The sequence below is a fragment of the Patagioenas fasciata genome, chromosome 1 (assembly GCF_037038585.1).
Source record: "Patagioenas fasciata isolate bPatFas1 chromosome 1, bPatFas1.hap1, whole genome shotgun sequence".
Classification (NCBI taxonomy): Eukaryota; Metazoa; Chordata; class Aves; order Columbiformes; family Columbidae; genus Patagioenas; species Patagioenas fasciata.
The window spans coordinates 163082212-163108489 of record NC_092520.1 but is presented as its reverse complement, the minus strand read 5'-3'; the positions used below and the strand labels follow the sequence as shown (position 1 = coordinate 163108489).

Below are 26278 nucleotides of genomic sequence, written 5' to 3'. Positions count from 1 at the left end.
CGGTTACGTGAAGAGAGAACAGAAATAGAAGCAAAGGTCCATGAGGTAAGTTTTAAAAGGGAGAAGTTTTAGGGTAGACAGGGAACAATCTTTCAAATGAAGTGAATTATTAAAGTTATCAGGAGGTGGTATCTGTAGGGATAAAGTAACAGTATAAAGTAGGAGTGAGGAAGAGCCAAAAGAAGCTGTTTAATTGCACATTCCTTTTGACTGATTTTCCTACTACAGTCCTACTCTCTGACTCTTTTGTGATACAACTTCTGTATGCCAGCACTACTTTTTACCTTTGCTTAAAGGGAACCGACCTGGCAGGATCTTTCTGTGGAAACAAAATCTACCTTTTTTCCCCCCCTCCTCTGAACAGCACTACTTGACATAGAAATTCTTCACAAATCTCTGTCCTCTTATTGCAATATATATATAGAAAGTCAGTACATCGCATTTCTTTTAACTGCCCTAATTATGTAATATTCTCCAATGCAATGGTAAATCAGACTTGAAAGCAAGTTGGGTAATAATTTGAACCACTCAATGTTATTAAAAGATTAACAAGTCAGGTTTTGTCAGCTTCCTCCTTTTAGTCCTCTTCATTACCTTTTTAACTGTTTCGAGAAAGCACTTCTATTATTTCTTTCTAAAAAGCAGAGGAAATGGAAAGAGAAAACACTGTTATTATTAGTAGAAAATGACACTTCACGGTCATCAGTTTAAAAGCATTACAATCAGCTGCCTCTGGCAAAATGAAAAACGCTGTGGCTGAAGGCACTTGAAATCGAAGATTAGCAGAAACAGACTATTTGATTTCCAAACAAGGGACCACGGTACCAAACATACAGAGTTCTTAATTAAAACAGGAAGAAAATGAATTTCTTAAATAAATGAGATAGGGAGGAATGAATTAAAAGAAACACATACGCCCAAACATCATAGCCTGGTTTTCTGTAACTCTTTGCCTACCCATAAATGCTTGCAGCCGGCTGCTCTGCTTTAATGATTGAATCTCGCTCTATTTTGCCACTTGGCTTCTCCTCAGCTCCTGCCTGATCATATTTCTAAATGTCACTCACGTTTATGTAGACCAGTGCACAAAACAAAATTAATTTAACTGAATGTCACATTAACATTATTACTTTTGACAGCATGGAAAACTTATTAACTATAGCATGTCACAAGGCTAGTTGTCTAGTGAGTAGTCTAAGTACAACATTGAAAGGAAATGTAATACACTTGAAAGGTTTTCTTTGGCTTATCAGACACCGTGAGAAGTCAGATCACAAAGCTTTTCTATAATTATTAGAATATTGTATGTGCATTGCAGTCACTTTGCAGAAAATCCTTGTCCTCTTGTGACAGAGGAGGCCACAGTACAGTACCCTTATTTGATTCGAAAACATTTCTTGTAGTAAGTATGGCACCTTAATGCTTAGTTAATGTAGCTTCTACTACCAAGAGCATCTTAGCTTCCAAAAGCAACGGACCCAAAACTAAGATTATGGATTGAAATTACAGTATGTATCAAAAAATATACAGGATCAGTAAACAGCAGAAAACTGTAATTAAGAATCAAATCAATTACTGGTTTCTTACTTGTGAGATGTATAACTGGATGAGTTGGTGTATTAAAAACCTGTCATGAACAGAATCCTTGCAACAATGACCACACATTATCGATCAATGTAAGACAGAACAAATAGATTAAAGAAACCAGTAGGTGGGAATGACTGGCATGATGGAATGAGTAATCCTCTACAGCTGCTGGTAAATTCTGCTGAAATTAAACAGCTCCAGGGAAAAACTATCAGGTGAATTCAGTACCTTCATTACTGAAGCTAGATAATATATTTCTATTTGATCTGCAAGAACTACAAAGAGAAATTCAGTGGAATTTGTGGACTATCTTTGTAGCCAGCAATCTTCTTCCCTTTCCTCTGTAACAAACTACCAACATAAAAATACCTTGCACCTTGTTCCAGTCCCAGCTACACTATAAATAAATAGTCCCTTTTCTAGTGACACTAACAGAGCCTCATTCACTCAGCTCCCATGGATATATGTCCTCCTTTCTCTCATCTCTTGCTTGCTGTAACACCAGCTTTCATGTTCCTCTATAATATCCCTCAGCACTGTATCCAGTTCCCTTCCATGACTCCAATCACAAACTCCGCACAACACAACGGCCTTCTCCAAAATCTCCTAAGTGGGCAATTAGGCAAGAGACAGTGCATGATGTCATTGTTTTAAAACTAGAAGCTTGCTGGTTAGCTAGCAGGAGGCCAAACAGGACACATGCCCAAGGGTTTCCCTGAACAAGTCAAGAATCTGAGTATCTATCCTAAGGCTTTATTTTCCATTAAATTTACAGGTGCCTTCTTACTGTGCTCACCAGCCTCCAGGGCAGCATGCAACACAGTTCTGTGACAAAACCAACTTATGCCTTCATCTTGACACAACAAAAACTCAAGCATACAAACAGGTCAGGATCCTCACTGCTCTGAGCCACAGTGGTGACCTGGAAAAAACTGCAGACCAGGGGACTCACAGCTGAAACACAACTCGATTTGCTAACGGAAAACCACAGGCAGCTGATGTAATTAACAGCTGATAGGTGAAGTCTTACCATGAGACAGTTCTCTACCTGTAATTTATTAATATGAGGAAGACTTTCCTTCATGTATAATTTCACCGAAGTCTATTTCATCTTTTATTTCTATCTACTGCTTCTGTGCTACAAGCACAGGCAGGATTTGAAATCCCTTTCTGTGTCATTGCTCTTCGTTCAAAAGTTTTCTTCCATTGTCCTCTTTTACTGATTTTTGTACTGGAGATTTTTCCAGATCATCCAAACTGTCTAAAAATATGTAATGGGGTAGAGGATATGCAGCTGGAAGAGCAGCAAGCTGAAAACCCTCAGAATAGCTCAAAGCCACTCTTGTTCTAGTGCTTCCTAGTTTTGGGAAGTCAGAAATATGTAAAATAGTCTCTCAGATAATTTCAATATTTTTGTCTTTGGTTCCAGTTGAAATGAAGAAACTAGTATATGCTTCCTTCTACAACTCCTTCCATTATAAATTTTAAGTGCAGCTTGTTAAAAATTTGTGCTTAGTTCAATAACAAGTTCCTTTAAACTAGTGCTATGTATTCACATCTATTGACTTACCCTTGCCAGGCTCACATCCACTTCTCAAACTAAGCATTCAAAACCACATTTTAATGAAACTACTGAAATATATTCAGGTTTTTTGATAAACACATATAGGCAAAAACCTCTTTTATTACTCCACTTCCTCTGGCTATTTCACTTTGAAAAACTCTCTTAACACATTCTTTAGGAAGACAAGACAGCTCATCAAAGGTCATCATAGCAATCAGTACCACACACTGAATTTCATTAATCTCTTCAGTAAAAAGAAAGAGGTCACTGCAGTCATCTATAAAAATCTATGAAAGAAGACTGTACTTATCATGAGATCTCTGGCTCACTGATGTTCATTTTTAATAAATCTTAGACCACAAGGGAAATTCCAGAAGACTGGCACAGTGCTAATGTTATGCCTGTCTTACTCAGAAGAGACCAAATGGGATGAAGGTGGTATCTATCACCCATTTGTCTTTTATCAAACCCAGATGAAACAAAGGAAAAACTCATAAAAGTTTGCATTAGTGGTGGTTTAAAGGATATGGAATATAATGAATGTGAAGTCACACGGTTTTATGGAAAATAGGTCCTTTCAACTAAAACCAGATTCATTCCTTGAGAAGAAAGTAAAATTGGTTGATGAAGGAAACATGCTTTTTTTTTTTTTTTGTCCTGTTCAAGGTCTACTGCTGTTTTTACAGAGGCAGAAGATATTTCTGTTGATAAAATAAGCAGGTGATACAATAATTAACATAATGGTAAATAGTAATGCAACGGGTTGGTCAGAAAGCGCTAAATCACTTAGCTGTAACCAGTCATGCAAAGTACATTTTCATACAGCCAAAAGCAAAAATTCTACATCCCAAGACAAAGAACTCAAGACTATTTCTAAAGTATCTACTGAATCAGGAAATGTATCTTACCAGGCAGTGTCTCCTGCTGAAGATTTAGGGTCATAAGTTACAGACCTTGAACTGCTAGAGTACTGCTGTGCAAAACACTCAATAGCAGAGGTGAGCAGAAGCAGCTGGTGAATTTGCCTGTCTAGCAAGGATATGAACTACACTGCACAGAGCTCTTGAGAACATATATATATATATATATATTTTTTTTTTAAGGTGCTAAAAACTACAAAGAAGGTAAAAAAGTCACAACTCTTATCGGAAAAATGGAGAAAACACCTGATTGTGAAAAACATAAAAGATGAATTTCTGCAGCTTTCTGAAAAGAGGATTGTGACTTGATTACAGTGCAGAAGTACTGTAGAGAAGAGGAAGCATCACGTATTAAAAGGCTTGAATCTACTGAAGAAGGGCATAACAACAATCAGTGACTTGCAGCAGAGTCCAGCGACATCCAAATAACAAAGTACACATTTTAACAGAGAGATAGAGTAACTGCTGAAGCTATGATGGATGTGTTATTTTCTCCATCTATTGATGTCTTAAAATCAGTAATTTGTAACCTCTCTGGGTTTGAAGACCACCTAAGAGTTTTCCAGCAAAGGTGCAAAGCTCTTTATAACAAATGCTGATATACTGTCAGCAAACTTCTCGTTGTAACCTTTGACAATAAGGTCTCATGCAGAATTTTCTAGTGAATTTCCACAAAATTCTGATTAGATAATATTAAAATGTGTCATGAGAAACTTACTTTTGGTGAACTTCCACTAAAAAAAAATGCAGGATAATGCTGGCAATCAGCATGCTATGAGGAAAACTGAGCTTTCCGAGTTTGCAGTCTAGAGCCATGCAGCCAGGACAAAAAAAGAGGGTTTCTAGATCTTTGCTCCAAAACTAAGCAAGGTCTAAATTTCAAGCTTGTAAGGGGGTTTCCTTGCACCACCTTCATCCCAGTTTGGCACAGGGGCAACACCACTATCTCCTGGATGCTGCCTGTTTACTGGATTGAGTTTGGTTATATGAGGTTCTTTAAAATATTCCTTGAAGATCTAGGAGTCCTCTGTATTTAGGGCAGGCAACCTCACTTCATTTAGAAAAATACCAAATTTGATAAGAAATAGTAGTATCTCTAAACATAGCAGAGGTTTTTGAAAGGGGACATTTTTTTCTGCAGAATGAAAATGTTAATGTTAGCTAGCCTAGGCTAAATGCAAATAAAACGGATCAGATATAAAAAGCTCTCATCCTCAGCAAGTTGTAAGAGCTCATATAGTGGTGGCTTCTGGCGGTAACCCAAGGAATCAACGAACAGGTGAGCTAAAAAGTCAAGGGAGCATGTCCCAGTGTTTACACACAAGATATTCACAGCTTTGTATGTAGTGATTGTGCTTGGGGCTGACTAGCAGCTGGTTTTCATGGTAGGGAACATGTAAATGGGGAAGTTTCAGAGCCTTAAATTGTTACATAATGTGATGGGTGTTTGTACTTGCAGGACATTATGCCAACTCCAGAACTCTACAGCTGAAATTCAAGCAGGAAGCCAATATTCTCGAGTCATGCTGGAACATATGATTGCTGCAACAAATCTAGTAGAGCTTAATTAAAATTTCTTCTCATTTACAATTATCAGAAAATGACATTTTTGATTATACGTTTTTAATCAAAAGTTTTTACTTTCAATACATCAAAAGTGCAGATTTTACATTTAGGCTGATGGATAAAACTAGAAGTATACATTTCTCCATTAAGAAATCAACTAATAGTTTACTATCACAGACAGACATTCTGAAAAAAGAATCTTGTCTTTGAGAGATGTAAAATGATTTCATGATTTAAAGGGTATGTGGAAAAGTATGATTCTATATTTGAGAAACATCATCAGTTGCTATATCAAGTTGCAATGAGACAAATTGGTCCTCATTGTAAAAAAAGGAGGTCAAGGAAGCATGCACATGTTTGGAGGGCACATAAGTTACAGGGTTTGTTTTTTTTTTTTGAGGGCTTTGATGTATTGTCATATACAAGTTAATGTTTAAGAGTGATAGAAAAAGCAAATGCAGGGACTAAAATCTACTATGTCAACAAAGAAATCATGGCTTATGGAGATGTTCTGTGGAAGAACTGCAGCTCTTACTTTGTGTCACAGAATTGTAATAGTTGCAGCTATTTTCTGTACAATAAGTACAAGAAAAAAAGAGTAATCAAAACTAATTCAAATGACCCACATCTCCTGGAAAACCTGCCTGCTCTAAAGCATCACAGAAAATTGATGTTTGGTCTGACTGTTTAATGTGGAAGTCTGAATGAATTAAAACACTTTCAGCATAATCTGCTGCTGTCTAATTCTGGGCTGGGCATTAACAGACAGGAGATGTCAGCTGCAGACCTCAGGGCACTCATATGAAAACAAGATGCTGTCAGTTTTGAAGCCTGAGCTGCACTCATCAACAGAGATCCTCCTGTTAATTTTCACAGTTACTGACAAAGATATGGAAAAGCAAAAGTAAAATAACTAGATTCCAGACAACCCAGTAGTTCTCAAGATTATTAGAAGTAATTAAAGTAGCAGCTAAAATTGGTTAAGGATCTAATGAGAAGCTCAGGTGCTGTCTTCCCAGTGCCATCGATACCACCTAGAAGCTGCAGTCCTGTGTCCTGTGCTGGTAGCACCAAAAGCAATTTATAAATCCCACATAATGGTAATTGTCTAGGGAATGACTTGGGTTAGAATTTTATGGCAAGGTCTCTGTCTAAGAAGAAGAGATTTGAACTCAGGGTCAGCCACAAGTGGAAAAAGGCACTACAGAAGGGTTCCCAAATTTAGTTGCCATTATCAGTGACAGTAGAAGTAGCAATAACTCCTAATTCTTTTCTGTTGTAGGTGAGTGCATCCAGCTGATCAAGCAGCAATAACATATCACTTTGAACTCTCTCACTGCTAGTTTGGAAACTCCTGCCTTTGGCACTATTTCTATAACTGTAATTGCTGACATAATGCTCAAAGAAAATGTCTCGGCTTGCATGTCACTGGGTACCATTTCGGGAACTTCATTTAGTGCTTGGCCAGCAAGAAGCACATAGAGGCAATATCTGGGTTCAAAAAGGAGATCAGAAATCAATTTCATCTGCACACTGATTATTGTAGCTTGAAGTGAGTTATATTCTGCTCCAAGGAGACAGCTGGAGTAGTATTTCTGTGGCAGTGACCATAGTCAAGTCCTCCACAGAAAAAAACCTACTCTGTAAACTCCATCAGTGTAAAGGACAGAACATCTACAGTACCACTCCATCCATCTACTGAGCGAGCTGGCCAAGCAGCCATCTGAAACAAAACTTCCTAGTTAATGCAATTAAAGGCCACTCACAAAACTACTATAGTCTGCACAAAAGCTCCCATCATGGAAGATGTGTCATAAAAGAAAGTTATATTTCTGCTGCATACTCGAGTCTACATCTTATACGCACAAATACACACAGAGTGAGAATATGCTGAGAAGTGAGGAGGTGGAGTGATTCACAGTAGTTCGATCTCTGGTCAACATAGATACGAAAAAGCAACATCAGCTGTGGACTGTGGAGGCTAAAAAGTGCAGCTTAATTATGAACTGACTCACTCAGGTGTATAGAATGATGGTTGAATTTGAAAAAAAAAAAAAAAGAAAAAAACCTAGAAGAATAAGAAACTGAGAGATCAGTCAGCTTTTTATTACTTTCTCCCTTCGTGTGGCCACTGCTATGAAAGTCCGGAGAGACAGAGAAAGAGGAGAAATAGTTTGATCTTTAGACAGTAGCATCATTCTTGGAGCAGAATTCCTCACTATTAGAATTCTGGATGACAGAGAGGTTAAAAAAAGCTTTGAACTGTATAGCACCAACATTATAAATGTTTGTGCTCTAATAAGCTACACAAAAGCATTTACATCTATCTTGTTAATTTCTTTAAATCTTATGTATGATGTAGAGTTACCTAGGAACATACAAGAATAATATATTTGCTTTGATCTGTGTGATTGAAAGTGAAAGACTAGCCATAATCAGTCCTTCAAGAAGAACTGTGTGTACGTCATGGACTGCAAGATCTTAAAAACTAGAAATGTCAGTTCTCCACTAACCAACAAGGGAAGAATGCATAAAACACAGGAACAGAGATGTTCTATGAAAATAGTTTTTTCTGCAAGTTATTATTTTGTACAAGAGCATTCTGCCCAGACTGAATTAGACATGAACAAGAGAAAAAGGCTATGCTGTTCCAAGAGTTTTTAGAATCTAATTTAAATCATCATGTCCTGAGTGTTTCTCTGGTTATGATGATAACAATCACAGAGTAAAGCTGCAGAAGGCCACGGAAAAGAATGAAGAATGAAGCACAGGGTTGGTTGCACTAAACCCACCCAGCTGCATCACCTGTAATACACCAACAACACATCAGCCAACGTGAGGAATTTCTTTGGCCTTTGCTGGAAGGCTGAGCTTTATGATACAATCGAACAGGTAGCTTTAGGAATGAGTTATCACAGTCTGTCTTCTGTTTAGCCCAGAAATAAGACCTGGTAATACATCCTAAATCAATGCACTCTACCTCTGAAAAATATTAGCATAAACCAAATAAAAGCCTAATACCACCAAATTGAAAATACAGTATTATGTTCTAGATTCTAACTGTGACTCCTCTAAAATAAGGGCATTTGGTGCTAATTCCTGTCACAGTTACAATACAAAGTGCTTGAAATGACAGTTAAGCTCGTTGTTAAACTAAACTGAAACACAACAGGCTCTGAAGAGAGGTTAAATGGTTACTATGGTAATCCCTGACATGGTTTAAATTGGTGTTTAAGACCTGACAGAGGAAAAAAACGTAGAAAATGGCTAATCCCTTTCTTTCTCAGACCACTATTCCTAAATCCTTTTCTTTAAGCTTTTCATAAATATATCTTTCTTTGATACTTCTGGAAACCAAGATTTTTTAGATCTATGTGGAGTGGGCACAAAAAAATGAGGAGATCAGAGTGGCATGGTATGGCTCAACCTTTGAATGAAAAAGCTGTTGTCTCCTTTGTGAGAGTTGCACTTTCCTTGTGACTATTAAAATGCTGGTCTGTGTTTTGAAGGTCCATCTAATGATACTTATGATTGAGTATTTTGAAACAGCCAGCTTACAGCTTCTCCTAGCTCCTGATCCTGGTTTGTAACAGTAATCAGATAATTATTTTTGTCACTGTTGGTTTGCAAGGGGAGGGGAGAAAGGAAATAAGGTATTGCCCTAGACTACTGCAAAGTCTCTGCTTAGAATCCCAGTGAGAAATGCAATTTCTGTCTCTGATGCATTCACTGGTGCTAGTAGTCAGAAAAACAAGTACCTAAAAGTCCAGGTGGAGAACAATGCAGGAAAATTTAATATATAGCATGTTCTGTGGCCTTTTGACAACAATCAGTTGATTCTGAAAATGCATTTGCAATTCTTCCCAGATTTCAGAGTTTCATAACCAGGAATACTCCATGATTATGGCTGAATTCCCTGGGATTCCTTCTGCAGCTTCCATCCAAAACTTCTCTTCATAGTGTAGCTTCAGCTTCTTCTACTTGGAATATACTTCAATCCATGCAAATGACTGATAGATCAGCTATCTGAATGAATCACCCACAGGTACACGGAGAATACTTCCAGCATCTACGTGATATGAATTCTCCTTAAGTTTTGTTAAGAAGAACTCTAAGATGATTGTGATCCCTCTCAGCATCTTTCTCAAAAGCCTACAAAAACAGCATTCAGAACATTGTTTTCCAAATGCCACTTTATGTTTAACAGCCAAGTCCAGTGCTTTTGAACTCCTTGGCTGGTCTGGCCTCTCTCCTCTATTAAGCATTTTAAAATATCCTATCCTTAAGCAATAAAACCCCACACAATAACATGAAGAGGCAGAGATGGGGAATTGTCCACTATTCCTTCCTTCAGCCTTGTAACTTTCTACAAGGTCTTCAGGTATATGCCTTATCTAGAATCAACATTAATATTATTATTTTGATGCTTAATACCAAGTGTATGATCTACTCTCTCAGCACAGTTTAACCTCAAGATGCCCTTCAACACTTGAAAGTCAAATAGTAATAAGTATGTTTTTGACAAATAAGCAATACAAGTTTTTCTCATCTCAGAATGAGTACTGTTCAGAAACAGAAGGACCCCAGCAGAGCTTGAATTTAACACTATCACTGAACTTCTCCTTCTTGTCTACTCTCATCTGTATTTGAATTCAATATCTGTAAAGCCAGACAGTCTGAGATGAATCAAGACAAGTTCCCCTTTGATTTCAAGTAAGCCAATTATATTCTTTTTGTTATAACACAAGAATGCCTCTGACCTCTTAAAGTAGGTGTCTCTTCCAGAGACGGAGTTAAGAAAGAGAATACTCAACAAAGGGGTATAGTGGAATTGTCAGCATTTTGAGTATGAAAGGCAAGAAAAGAAATGTGTAATTTTAATAGCCTAAAACAGTACTGTAGCTGTTCTACTTGAGTCATATAGTTTTACTTTTAAAATCACAACATTTCAACATCTTCAATTTCAAGATGAAAACCAACTAATTAACTGCTGAAGAATTTCAAAACAGGCTTGCTTATTCTCAAACTTGAAAACCTATGTTTTGTTCCCTAACTATCAAATTCAGTTCCTTTGCAGGACAGATACTGCACTTAAAATGCTCAACATGCATTCAACATCGTGCATTTATTCTATGTCACTCTGACACAAAATCTGAAAATTAAACCCCCCTCAGACTTAACATTTTAAAGATTTAATTGGGTATAAGAAGAAGTGAACTTGAGAAAACTTGAATATCATGCAGAAAACATGGTGATCTGATATCACATACAGCTAAATAAAGGAGACCTCACATTTTAAAATGTGTCTGACACTCTGACAGCATCTCCATAGGAAAAATGATACTTACTTTTGCAAAGCACTGTGCTAGCTGCAAAGCTGTATAAGAACTAAGCGTTATTATTAGAGATGGGAAAGGCCTATTAGATCATCTGTCCATCTCTGATACAACAGAAAATGACAGTGATTTGCTACTGAGATTTGACAGTGACATTTGTAAAAATGTCCTTTCCTCTTAAGTCTCTGCAAGTTTCAGTGCTGAGGATTCAATAAGCTAGATGGCTTACTAACTTTTGTCAGTCTCCAACTTCTATGAAGCATACCAAGGTATTAAATATATCAATTTCAGGCCCACTTTCCCATCTCCTTCCTTCAACTTTCCATTCTTTAAAATTTTTTTAATGGACGGAAAGAGCAATCCTCATGAATGGCACACATCAAGCTTCACAGACTTGGTCTCCCACTTACCAGCTGCAAATCACTTGCATCTGACCCCTGTGCAAAGCAATGCTGTAGCATCTCTCCCGCTTGGGACTGTGTACCATGCAGGAGGGAAGCTGTTGTGCATCTTGCTGGTGTTTTCCTACAGGCTTCCAACCCAGAAGCCATGTACAAAATACACACATCACAACCCACTTTGATATCAGCGTGCACCCGTCATGTAACCTATCCATGGTGGATGCCAGATTAGTCGGAAGAGGTCTGCAGAACTCTTGGTGCTACATAATGGCAGGTCAAAGATCCTTCTCCTCATGGAATAAGGCTCTGCTTCTCTACTGCTTTCAAGGGAAAGAACTGTTTTTGCTCTTCCTTATATTCCCCAACATTTCTTGGGATGTTTGTTACAACAGGTTTTCAATTTAAGTGCCAATATAACAAAATGTCTGGAGGGAAATCAGCTGAAGTATTCAGAAGATGACTCTCAGTATGATTCACACTGCTGTGAGCAAAGAGGTCTGTCTGGCCTTCTGTACTGGAGTGATAACAGATATTGAATGCAGTGTGTACTCAGATAAAGTTAATGGCAGTGACATCTGGTAGATGACACAGAGGAACAAACTCCTATCATCTGTTTTTTAACACTCTGTGCCCAAACCATTATATGTCACACTTGGTAAAAGTGAATAATCTTTCAACATCTACCACTCTTCCCTTCCATGCTCTCAGTCATACGAGACTGAAGGACTACTAGATAAATCACCTCCATATATTCACAAGGACAGCAGAGCTAAAAGCAGCCAGGGACAAAGGATTCAAGGTATGCAGCTCATTAGGAGTGGCCTCCCCAATATTTAGAAGTCATTGTACAGACTTGTACATTCCCACAGCCCTCTCACAGTCATAACAAATGCTTACATAAAGCATTGTACCTTCAAAGTGCTTCACCAACATAAATATATTAATAAGAGCTTTCCCAGATGAGAATGCAGTGTCAGAGAGATGCCATTCAAATGGCTGGGCTGTGAGAGGTAGAGCTTCAAATATTTAATTAAACCTTCATCCTCTGCCTTCCATTTCAAGTCCATTTAGAAAAAAGAATTGAAAGTATAGTGGAGCTTTATGAGCAAAAAGAAGAGTAACTGCTCGTAAAATGATTTTGACCTCTATGATTGCAGTGTTAATTAAATTGTATATTCTGTGATGTGCATCAACTGAATTAGACATAAAGTGAAATAAAAATAAGATTTTTGTACTCAGTTTGACTGATGCCACCTAGATGGTTCTTTCAAAGTGACTGGTGACAACTGCCACTGAGGTGCTTTGCTGTACATCTTGTTTAGGGTTCGTAACTAAAACATTAAGGACAGTTTGGCATCTGATACTTAATTGCAAACAAATTTAGAATTCTAGTTAGTGCCAGGTTGTTAAGAACTGAAAAACTTACCTAAGTTCTGTGAGGGCAAAAAAGGAAATAAAACATGTCATTCTTCAAATATTGCAGACCACATAGAGATGTGCTTTTCAAGGACAAATTCATTGTACAATTGTAACATGTAGAATAGTTTACAAAAGACTTACGGTGACAGGACCTCTCCCATCCCTCTTTGTCACCTACTTACTTTCTCCTAAAATCTACTAGAATTTCTAGGACATCTTTGCTGCTGTGCAGAGGCCAGAATAACGAAGATGGTGAGGTACTCGGCAGTAGTCAAATATGGAAATATGAATTCCTGGAAAACAAAGCTCCCAAACCACTGACAGATGTAACTCTTTCGGTTCTTGATAGGGATTTCTTTTGCAAATTGGGCTAAGCAATTCTTTGACTCAAGCTCAACACAAACATGACAGTAGAGGTTCCATAACAGAGCAAAAACAAGTGAAGATCTTTTGGATTAAATACACTTGACTGACCTACATCTTGAGTAACTCTCTTCTGTGGTGTCATTTTTTATTATTACAGTAAATGCAGGAGCTGTTGTAGGAAAGCTGCAACTAATACACAGGAAACTAAGATTAACAAAGTCTCAAACTAACATGTTATATTTTTCCACATGTGTTGGATACTTCACATGCTTATGAGAATAGAGATGAGGTGGGGGCAGACACTTGAAGAGGAACTAAGGAAGGCTATTTTCTTCTAGTTAACACAACCCTCATGCAAATATATTTGTATGGACAAATGACAAATACATATAAAAACATACATCTATCCGTTCACTTGGGTTCTGAAAGCACAAAAGTACAACTTAGGTTTCATACCTTCTGCAAACTACTAAAAGTTCTTGTAATATTCTTCTAATACCCAAATACTGTAACAATTATTTATTTTAATTATCTTCTTTTATTTCAATAAACAATCTTGCCAAGTTAGAATGCATTTTTGGAAGTATCTCACACTGTATTTCAAACAACTTAAACATCATATTGCATTTGTAGAATATGAACTTTATGAAGCAACCAAGGGCCTGAGTCAGGTCTCACTGTGGATATCAACTAAGAAATGCGAGAGGCAACATTCTATGCCACAAGACAGATGAAATCCCCCATGAATCTATGCCATATTCTCTGTCACTTGCATATCATTGTTCATGTTCTAAAAGCTTGAAGTTATACCGAAAAGATGAAGGTTCAGTTCCTCTTTGTGTACTATCTGGCTGTTATTTTTACAACAGCACAACATGAAATACTTTGATATCACACACAATAGTGCAATAAAAGTCCAGTTTGATACTTAATAAAGTTTGGAAGGATTAATACACCCTGATTTCACATTTCTAGCTTTCTGCTATGCTGAGGCTTTAAAGGAACAGGGCCCTTGAACTGCAAACTTCCTCCTTCTCTTTTTTTCATTTTCATCTTTAGCTCTAAGAGTGGAAGAAAAAAAGCCCCATTTAGCATGTATAGCAATGTCACATGCAATAAGGGAGCCCTGCGAATGCTGTCACTATGAAACAATGTCATGCAGAACAGTCTCAATGTAGCAGTGGATTTCAAATCAATAAACAGTAGAAGAAAGACATCTGAAAATACAGCCTTTAAAAACAAACACTCAAAAAGGCAAGACTGAAATCTACCATTTTTGAAAGTCTGAGGTGGCTGCATGGCTCTGCGTCTGCTGAATTTTTCACAACTTGTAGTCTAAATCACATATTCAGGTTTTCGCTACTTGTATTAGGGAAAGATTTCATCCAGAGATTGTCCCTTTAATTACAGAAACTAAGGTTTGAAACCCAAGCGGCTTATCAGCTAAATTAGACAACAAGGAACTCAGACTCTGATTCCTTCTTCTCGCACCAGAGAACTGAAGCAAGCCATGCACCCTGGCTATGATGAGTGGGCAGATACTATCTAGCAATTAAAAGGAAAAATAATATAAGACTGAGTACAAAATGGCCTTATAATAAGCAAAAAGGTGGGTGTCTCAGTATGAAAAACCTGACATGATCCACAATTAAGTGATGAAATATCTCCAAAAAGTGACTTGTGTACATGTAGCACTGTACCTACTAAATAATGAACGCACAGGATGTTGGCACAGAGAGCAAAATAAAAGGGTGATTAATATTTGAGTCAGATGCTGTTCCAAGGTCTTTGTCATATGCATAATTCTAATCAATGGATATTATTGCACAGCAGTTCAATAAAACGGTAAGATATTTCAATGAAAACCTACCATCTTCATGCACAATAAGATGTCTTGAGTTGCAGACACTGAGAATGATTAGGGCCAGAAGAAGCCTAAATGCACACTGCTCTTATAATTCAAATGCAAATTCTATGTACCCACACTGTATCAATTCAAGAAAAAGTAAAACTCATAAAAACTTTCTTAATATGTTGCCTAAAATATCTAAAAGATTTGAAATAGGATTAGCAAAGGAGAATGTACCATTCAATGAGTATTGGAAAAGATGTTTATCAAAAATTTATCAGGTGAAGTAAGTCTGAGAAATGCTGATAACAGATGGGAGCTGTCTCAGGAAAAAAAAAAAATGTTGCTAGTTTGACTGTTTCTCTAGGTGAGGATAAAAGTGTCCTGGGGGGAAAAAAAGTCTCATTTTTCTTACCTCTTCCTTCTCCGCACTTTGCAAGTCCCTCCATTCCTCAGTGACGTGACCAAAGTCCACTGTGTTCATCGCAACCTTATATTCCCCAATGATATCATGTTTGGAGAACCGATCAAAGTCATAAACTGCCATTACTAAAGTTTTTCCACCCAGTTCAGAGTATGGCACCTGCAAAGAAGAGAAAATGACAAACTCTGTATCTGAGACAATAAAGATCAGTCCACTACAATGCAAATCTATTTATTTGGTTTATCAGCTGTCATCTCAGGTAAATTGAACTGCAGAGAAAATTATGAGGTGTATTTGTTTCAGAGTCACCAGACGCAGTATTTTTAAAGGCTGGGCTCTGGCACTCAATAGAACAAGGTGGCAGCTCACCCATCATGCCTTGGGTTTTTCCTTCTACTTCAAATCATTTTGAAGGTGATGAAACCGAAACAGGAAGCCCAATTATTTGCACTGAAGACACATGAACTTTTCACACAATAATGTCTTTTCCTCAATAAATCAACTGTCATCACTCAGAAATGGGTAGCTCCCCGACTGATGAAAAAAAACCAGAACTTGCTTACTGTATCTGACACAAAGTAATTAGACACTAAATAGTTCTCTCACAGTACCACTACCTATTACTTACCAAGGTGTATTTTTCATCATTATACCTTTCACGCTGTAGACACTAAGATGCGTTCTAAGTCACAGTATACTGCTAGAAATTGTGGTGGCAGAAGGCCAAGTTCTAACTAATTCTCCAGCTGTTCTGATGTGTTTCAGACAGATGCTGTGGGTTAGGATGCTTATGAGTCACATTTTTAATATTCAGATGAAGATGTACATTTCAGATAAGCTACACCTGAGTGGCTGTCTGGAGAGGCCTGATTTAGGAATTGTTTGGATTTACACTGAACACTTGGTCAATCTGAACATATTATGCAGATATAAATGGTTTCCATGGGCTTCAGTAAACATTTATCTATTAATTATATAGAAAGAGAAATGGAAGCATGGCATTGTCATTGGCCTAGTTAACTGCAGTATGTTCCGGTCTGTTTAAACCCTAGGACTGATGTCCTTTGTTATTGTTTGGCTTTCACCTGCTTTTAGAAATAGTTACTAATAACACGAGTAGTTTTTCTTTTTCATAACATATTATATAATGTTTAAAAGAAGCTTTTCAAGTTGAGAGCCAGCTCCAGCTTCCATTACTGAGTACAATAGTTTCAGTGAGCACAGAGTTGTGTACTGTAGTAAATACTATTGTAAAATCTATTTTGATTCTGTAAATTCTTTGTAGCTTCTAAAAAGCTATAAAAGGCAAAAGTATGTACAACAAAAAGTTGTAAATAATTCCACTTTTATTTTTATGCAGTCTCAAAACCAGAAATGTTCTAAACCTTCTTTCTCCATCAGTTTACAATACCACTTAATGGATCCTAGATATCTAGAATGGATGAAAAGACTACATGTACTATTATTTACTTTATTTTTAGCAGTATCTTAACCTCAGTAATGCTTATGCTAGCTACCTTCCTTTTTAAAGAAGATCTAGTGGCAGTGCTTCCTCTATTCATTATCTCTAAAGTAGCCTCAGCCTCCACCTTTGTTCAGGAATACCAAGGATGTCCTCAGCTCTTGTGAAGGTTTGTTCCCTCTCCCTGCCCTTTGCTCTGCTCAGAGATACTCAGCCTCTTGAGATAATGTAGGGGAGACCTTGGTAGAAGGACAAGTATAGGAGTGTTTTTCTGTCCGAGACATGTCACTCCTCTAGACATGAACCCTCTTCCCGCTTTGGGCCTGAGGAGGAACACCTCCCTCTGCCAGACTGGTGTAGTCCAGCCAGGATCTCTCCGTTTCCTTTTGGCAGCACAACTGGGGTACACAATTCAGACAGCTGGAGCCTGACGAACACCTGCACCCTGGAACAGCACCCTCGATGTCTGGGAAATGGAAATGAAATGAGCACTAACACAGGAAACCACCCAAAGAAGAGAAGGAATGAGGTCTAGGGCTCAAGATGCAATACAGCAGAAACATAACCCATCTGGTCCCCACTAGCCTGTCTTTGTGAGGAAGGCAGGTGTCTCAGAGCTGTGCCCTGGGAGAGGGTAACAAAATGCGCCTGGGCTGCCTGGTGGGCAGCTCTGACAGAGAGAGAGATGGGAAAGGGTAGCCACAGAAGCTGTGTACCACCTGAAGTGGGTCACAGAAGTAAGGCTCTGCCCAAGCAAACGAGATATTATCAGTAGTGCCCACAGAAGTTATTTATTACAGCTGCAATGCTAATGAAATGGTCATTTGTATTTTTCACTGTAGTCCCCAGAACAATGATAGTACTCAGCATGCTCTGTTGGTTTTCTCCTGAGTCCAGATCACAGCATCCAAGGGATGATCAGGACCATACCGGGATGTACCTAAACACTGTCAGGTCTTATGTGGAAAGCAAACTTTCTTCTGGAGCGTAAAATCTGAATATTAAAAATGTGACTTAAAACAAGTGGACATTATAGTCCAGGAGTGGATGATCTGATTTATAATTTATGCCTTCATCTTAGATGACTGCATTATTGGTCCTTTCTTTTATTTTGTGAACTGCACAGGAATCTGTAATTTATAACTCCGTTTTCTTTTAAATATTCTCTTAGGAAAGATCAAGAAAAAAAATAACTCCCCACAAAAGATTATTTTTATGAACATCTTCAAGGGAAAAAATAAGCTTATATATGCAGTAGTAGCTCTGGCCTCCAGGGATATCTTTCTCATTGAATGATTACATAGCCTGAGTCTTTCACTGTTCCTGTTTTCAATCTGTAGCTGTCATTATAAGATTGGGCATAAAGAGAAAGGCCTAAAGTAACAGCAAAGGAATGTATATTAGGAGAAGCCCTATGAAACATGCTGTGTAGTATTCCTTTATTGTACTAACTGGAATTTAGGTACAGCTACAGTTTTAGAAAAACACTATTGATAGATACTATTAGAAGGACTTAAATATTACAAGGTAAGGCTTAGCTACATTTATTTAATTCTTATGTTATTAAATTTGATACATAATTTCTTTTCCTATGTAAAGTAGCACAGCAAAGAATTGCTATGACAAAGCCTAGCAAGATTAATCTGCCATATCGTCCTTCATCCATTTACCTTCTTTGAGATTTAATTTATTTTTGAGGGAAAAAGAAATGGTATACTGAAATTCATAAATCAGACTACAAAGATATTTAAAGAAAATGCTGGTCTAGTGAAATTTACCTGACATTTGTCAAACTGTCACTGTTTTCTGACTTTCTTGTAAGTTTTATCCAGCCATAAAATATGGATCAAATTGTCATACCTCAGGATGACTGAATGAATAAATGAACGAAATCAAACTGTACCTTCTACACCTACTGAGGTCTGACCCTATGTTAAACCATTTTCATCATAAGATTGAATATCACAGGTTTCTATAACAAAAAATTCCTGTGCTGCTGTTACCAATTAACTAGGACATCTAACTTTGTAGTCAAGCATGAGATACATAGTGGCTAAATAAAAAAAGTTCAATAAGTATAAAAAAATACCTTGAATGTAAATTGCTCATTGAAAACAGGGTTAAGGGTCTTTCTGTGGACTTTTGTCTCATATTTCTTCTTCTTATCCGGCAGAAGGAAAACTTTCACATAGGGATCAGATGTACCACCCATATCTAATGCAGGCAGCTCAGCTGCTTGAATAATCCCAACCAGAAGCTGAAAAGAGAGAAAAACAGCAGAATGAAATATCAAACAGATATTTATAAAAAAAACTGTAACAGAGAAATACACATGCAGACTCTGTTTCTGGTCTATAAAAAACTATTCCCCCTCTGCCCCCTTCCAGGAAGGCAAATGAAGCAACACCATAGACTTTAGAAAACCAATTATGGCAGATGCAGACTGTACAAAGGCTGTTTTTAAGCAGAAAAGAGGTTTTCAAAGGGCAGCTGATTACAGCTAAATACAGACTTCATCTTTTTAAAGACTGCAATCAAATAACTTTCAATTGCTCTCTCCTCTTGTGCATTATTTTTCTATGCTGGGCACCATGAATAGAAATCACATTATTAAACAATCAAGAATGTCTAATTTTGACTACAAAATTTGTATTCTAAATCCCTAACATGTAACCTTCCCCTCAGCCAAACACAAAAAGGTGATATAGCAAATCCAAGTCCTCAGACAGAGCTTTATTGAAAACCAATGGATCTTGCAGTCTTCCTTATATTTAACTTTTCTTGCTATGTATACAGATGGGTTTAGGTAGTAAACTAAGGACAGCATTTTCAAAAAATATCCCATGAAAACTAACCTTTGGTAACTAAATCCTAGTAACAGTTTCTAATCTCATTGCAAATCAGAAAAAATAGTTTCTTAAATTTCTTATACACTTTTGAAAATAAGACTGAAGCACATTTGAAATTTGTAAATGCTGTGGCCGTGTTTTAAGTGCTATAAATTAAGGCTTATGTTATGTTACGTTATCTAGACATCCCAGCCTGTATAAGACCTCATCAACATAATGGATCTGAGAGAAACGAAATACTTTAAATCTTGTTTCAGACACAAAACTAAGGTAAACATTCAAGTGACTCTTCAAGGTCAATCTGGAGATAAGATATTAAGAACTAGGAATGAAGTTTGAGAATATTTTCTTCTAAATCAGTGCTTCAGTCACAATATATTTGCTTCTCTCATGGACGAGTTGTTTAAAATCGGAAACAGAAGCTCTAACAACTGGAATGCAGAACAATTTAGTCAAACTAGGAAAGAAGCTTCTGAGAGATTCCTCAAAGTTGGACTTATTTTTACCAGTTTAAATTCACAGTATGGCCTGCAAGCTTTCCCACCTATAAGACTCTCAAGCTCCATGAAATATTTTCCTTTAAGCGTAACACTTCTCCTTTTCTGTCTCTTTTTTATTCTAGACGCATAACAGTTCATAAATACATGGATAGGCTCAGGATCTACATCAAGTCTTTCACATCAAAGAGTGAAAAACAAGCCTATGACTTTTAGTTAACAGAGTGGAAAAGGAATTCAATTCCCTTTTAAAATTTGCCTCTAAAACTGAGACATCATGCTCTAGAGAGTACATCGGTCATCTTGTCTCCATTCTTAACCCTGTACAATGTATTAGTCAGATTTTTGGTTTGTACTTTAATGCTACCGTACCATACTAACCTAACTGAATCCCTTCTGCTATTGTTTTATATCACCTATCCTCTGACAAATTCCAATCTACAACATAGTTTAAAGCAGCAAAATAAAATAGGAATCCTAACTGAAATAATTGATTACATTAATTAAATACTACACACTTTAAAAAACTTGTTGCTTTCCCACCCTATTTCTTGTTGTAAAACATAGTTCACAAAATCAATATTTCCTTCAACAACATTCACACAGGAAGTTTGTTTTCATATTCTAAGGAAACTGAAATCCGTTTGTCAGAACACATTTGTAGCTTTCCCTTTCCCTCTCTTTAGATCTTCTGCTTCTGAAGGGTCTAACGCTTCATACTGATTTCATACAGATTTCAAGGGACATCAGTGTGACTCATCACAAGGCCAGGGAATTTGCTCTGGGAGTCGAGCAAAAGCTCCTGTAACCATAGGTTCTTGAAAGGCTTCAGAAAACTTTTTGGCTCTTGCATTGAAAAACAAGCACTGGTAGTCAGAAGATAGTTAAAAAGACAGGGAAATACTATGTATTATGCCAGGTCATAGCTGTGCGTAAATACCTTGCTACTGGCATAGACACTTTTCTTAATTTCTCTTATTTTCTTTGTCTTGCAACAAGTGTAACTCATACCATGAACAGCATCAAATAAACAATCTGAATGTGGAAATAAGTCACAAGTACATGTGGAAGTCTATTCAGATGAAGAATAAGAATTAAGAGGGATTTAAGTTCAGTAGTCATTTATTTCCCTAAATAGAGTAGAATGATGTGATTTTGACTGAAGTTGTCAAAAAATGAAATGCAAGTTATGCATTCTCAAGTTCACTGAAGGACATGCAGTAGAAGCGAAGAAGTCAGATGTGTTGGTGTACTTTAGTCCAAAGTTAAGCACAGTGAGACTGTGAATTGGTATAACTGACAAAAGTGATCCTGACCACACAGCAAGAGGCCAGGGAGGGGAATTAAATATAAGCTAGTTCAGGTTGTGGCCAGATCTGTTAAGTAGGTTGATTCTAGTTCCACCTCAAATTATCATGTCTATTCCTATGGAAAACTCAGCCAAGTATGCCAAAGTTTGGTCTTCTCAGCTTCAGAGTAGAGTACTGAAGGAGTATCAGTCCTTGACTGGAGAGATTCTTCTTGTCCAACGTTCCTGTTTCGTGGGGGGACAGGGCTTTTTGTTTGGGCTTCTGTTCCAAAGTAAAATTTTCTTGGCTAGTGGATGTAGTTTCATGGAGAGCAACTGAACCTGACACAGCTAGTTAATAAGGCAAAGTGCACACCCAATGAAGTGAGAGAAAGCAATCTTATCAACTTGCTAAAAGATTCACAACAAATCAACTTACTTTTATGTCCCTCTCATATCCTTCCATCTTTTGTTTGCTTACATTTTAAATACCTGAAGGCTAAAGCTATCTTTTACTGTCTGCATGCAGGCTCCATAATATAATGTGGGTTGACATTGATTGGTGATGCCTTAATATAAGTTATTAATAACCGTTAAATAAAACTGTGTCTTCAATTTTGATTAAAGGTGTAATATAAACACGGGGTACATGGAATATCAGTTTAGTAGTGCCTTTGTCATGAATCTTTAGTCTTGCTTTCTCCCTTTACTCCATGCAAGCAGGAAGGAGTTCAGAAATATCTACTGTAACTAAATGTATTAGTTTATTCACTTGCACATACAGAAATTAAATGTTATGGCTTCATTGTTTCAAACCTGATTGTTCTGGAAGTCATAATCTAAAGAATATTGTATTTTCCCTAGTTTCTCCACTTCTTTGGGTTCTTCTTTCTCTTCTCCATCAGTCAGGCCAGTCTCAGCATCATCATCCTTAAGAGCCTAGAAAAAATCAAGGTAATATTCATAAATAAGACAAACTCTTAAGTACCAGATTAAAATAGACACTGTCCTCAAATCTATTTTAAAGCCATTAAAAGCAAGCATGACAGCAGAAATCCAAATATGCAGTTTACAGATATATATTTATACTATTTAGATTGCTCAAGAAGATGTTATAAATCAGCAAGCAAGCAATGGAAGTAGGAAGAAAGCTTCTTGGACTAGTACAAGCAACAACTGTTATAAAACCTGAAAGTCGAAACAAAATACCATCTTGATATCAACAAATTCTTCTGGGCTCACACGGGCTCTTAAAGAGGCACAAGGAGGCAAACATGCTATTAAATAAGCAAAGTCACACATTCATTCAACTTAAGAATATCTTGGCAATGTCAAACCTGGTCGTGCATGCTGTGAATTGTTTGCAATTGGCAACAGGTTTCTGTAGGATTACTGTGATAAAGAGCATGTGCTGTGGATGAGTTCTTCCTACAATCATATGCCAGACATTTTTCATGTTTATTTAGAATGAATATGGAAGCAAAGTTTTCATCATGCCATTAGCAAATGCATGTTTGTGCTTTTCCCTCCCTCCCGAGACCAATTTCCTTTATATTCATTCTCGCTATAAAGCTTGGCTGAACCAAATTGATTGAAAGTTGATTTTAGTTTGCTTAGAAAGAAACACAAAAACAAAGAAATACAGAACTGCTTACAGCTTTGTCTGTTGCATAAAACCTGCTATTTTTCAAGGACACAGCAGTTATCTTAGATTTTATACATAATTAAAATACTAAACGATGTAATCATGTTTTTTGCTGTACCAGAAAGCGGAAGTATTGCACCGTGGGAAAGGGACTTCATACAATTATTAAATCACATGAACCATAACTAACTATGTAGATCTTATTCCAGCATATTCTTACTTGTGTAAGAACTGGAAAATGGGCAAAAGTGATGAGACAAATGGTGAAAAATTGTGGAAAATGTGCAAATAAAGTTGAGAGTGTGAAAACAAGGAATCAATACTGTGCATTCATTCATAATTGTTATTTGCATGTTATAGTAAACTGTATGCTTATCTGTAAGAGCCCTATCTGCATGGAAGTTTCTTCTGTATGGAGCTTCTGCTTGCAGAAACAGACTATTAAGCGCAAGCATAAGATTTGCTCTGTAATTCCTTTTTTCACAACATGAGGTGAAGAAACCTACAACAATAGGTTGCAGCTGGAGTTTGCTATCCAAAGAGACAGCAAGGGTGGAAAGTAGCTACACCCATGGACGGTGGTGGTCGGTGAAAGAAAGAGCGTGAAAGCATTAACATTCTCACTCAGCCATTAAGGCAGTAGGGGCCTTGCAACATTTGCGTGGGTGTGGTAAGAGGCAAGATTGATCTCTGAGGTAGAAAATGTTATTTTTCAGAAGCCAGATCTAAATTCAAAAGGTCAGACTCAAAACTGTACAGCAATTATTTCTCCACTTTTTGAAATAAGCTAGAAATTCAGCTGGCATAGCTCCACCGAAATCAATGCAACATTGATTTATGCAAGCTGAGGAGCTGGGTTAGAGTTAAATATCTGAATGTTAGTGAATGATAGACTCTTTACTAGGAACATAAATTACAGTGTACCTGGACGAGATTGGTGGGAAAGGTTGATAATGGATGAGAATCACCTGTGATGTTGGAAGAGCAATACTTTTTGAACTAAACCATTTCTATTTGGAAGGGCTGTACTGCCTGAAATGAAAATTATTTTGACACATTTTAATTGCTGAGCTCCTAGTGAGTTCCTTAGCTGTAGCACAACATTTTTCTTGGTACAAAACCAAGCATGATGCTTCAATAGTGACAGGTTCAATGGCAAGACGATAGCCTTGGACCAGAGCCAATCTGAGGTACATCCCCTGCAGGACCATAAGCGGGACTTTCAGGATATGGGGTGATAAAATTACACCAAACACCTTGCTTGCCTTGGTAATAAAAATAAACTTGAGGTTCTGAGATCAAGAGAAAAAAAATGTGGCTCAATCCAACCAAAGCAACCATATTTATCTGAGCCTGGAGACAACAGGATGCAATAACTCAGAGTGGGATGTTAACTCCAGGACCAATTGCTCTGAATCATCTCAGTATTGCCCTAGTAGAGGACTCCATGATAGAAGAGTGATAAACAGCTCCAGTATATCACCATTTCTGGGATAAGTACTGGACTTTCTGCTGTTCTGCCTACTTTTGACCTGAATTTTGTTTGAGCCATTCCTCAGGGATAAAAGGGAAAATGCAAAAAGAATCTTCTATGGTAATTTCCAGGTATGAGGGATTTGGAACTATTGCATTAAGGCAATAGTTACTTATCCATGCTCTCTCTAAAAAAATTATATACTCTTCTGCATAGCTGATCAATTCAGGAGATGCCAGAACTGTGGGTAACTCAATGTGAAAAAGTTTTTACTATCACTATAGAAAATACAATGCGAAGCTAATGTCCCTCTTGCAAGGGAGTTTGAAGTGCAGGCAGAAAACATTGCATGGTTGGGAAACTCTTCTCCACAGGTTATGAGATGTCTATTGGAAGTTGAAAGCTATTTCCCAAGGAAGCTGGAAAACACTGCACGTTACTCCCAGCAGATGAGGAGCTATATGATTCTTCTTGACCTTGACTCAGCAACACTGAAGCACTAAGAGACACTAAGAATGAGATAGTGTTCAGATTTGGCCAAGGTCAGGGCATGAGAGAAGGGAAGAAGCGACAAATTATTATCTCTGCAGCAGTCTGTACATAACAGTTTTTCCCACCAAGAGAGGTATTTGCTTTCAAACTAGAGGCCAATGCTTCAAGATGCCGAGTCAAAGGAAGCACAGAGGTTTCTCATGTTTGATGCAGCTGCTGAGTTCCAAAGAGGAAGAAGAACTGGATTGCTCCAAAGTACTTGAAACACCCCGTAGGGATTTTCATTTTGTATTGAGATTCTCTGAAAGATCAATATTTAATGGAATAGTACTGCAACCCTCAATTTATAGCCCACTGTATCACACTATATTGGATCTTACTGTTGTATTGCTACAATCAATTAAAATAAGCAGCTATATTTTATTGATTTTAGAAACAATAAAATATTTTTAATTATAAGCCAGCTTTTTCCTCAAACCTCTTCAAATGACACAATTGTGATTAGAAGGCCTGGATTTAGATATAGAGGAATATAAGTGTTTACTTTCCTAGTATTTCTTTTAATTCCATGACATTTTAAATGCCTTTTCTGTGAAATAAGCAGCACAGAAATGCATTATTATATTTTGCTGAAGTTCAGAATTATTTTTTTCTGATTTGGGATGACAGTGAAGCTCACTCAAGTGGTTTCTCCATTTCTGCATAACGTATGCAGAAACACACAACCACAAAAACCCTGTATCCTCTTACATGTGTGTAAGTATCTGAAAAACATAGGCTTGCATGTAAGAAGATGCAGGAATGTACAAAAACAGTGTCAATCCAATTCAACCATGATAAGGTGATATATGCACATGTTATGAAATCAGCAAGTGGGAAAAGTTATGTTGTGACAGGGACCTCAACAGACCCACACAATATAAAATATTTATTTTCTTAGACCTGGAAGACAAAATGATTTTTTGAGCAACTTCTCACTTAAACCATATTTGAATGACCTCTGTAACTAGTTCTAACCAAGGGTGCAGCCATAAATCTACATATGGCACTAGGATTTTCTTTTCTGTGCCACATTTATTCAATCGTTTTCAAGCTCATGTAGTCTTCAGTGGTTCCTATCAACAAACAGGGCTAAATTA

The 26278-nt window shown here is 37.3% G+C and overlaps 1 protein-coding gene across 6 annotated transcripts in view; it reads right to left on the bottom strand.

Annotated features, from left to right (window-relative positions):
* Nucleotides 1-26278, bottom strand: part of SYT1 (synaptotagmin 1) — a 360340-nt gene that overhangs the window by 61055 nt on the left and 273007 nt on the right. For 5 of the 6 annotated variants that reach the window (XM_071799485.1, XM_065848537.2, XM_065848520.2 and 2 more), the window contains 3 exons: nt 22345-22467; nt 18984-19151; nt 15424-15591 (listed from right to left, as the gene is read on the bottom strand). In XM_071799485.1, coding sequence (XP_071655586.1) covers nt 15424-15591; nt 18984-19151; nt 22345-22467 — 459 coding nt within the window. The remainder of the gene's footprint in view (nt 1-15423; nt 15592-18983; nt 19152-22344; nt 22468-26278) is intronic. The other variant, XM_071799493.1, reaches the window with a different exon arrangement.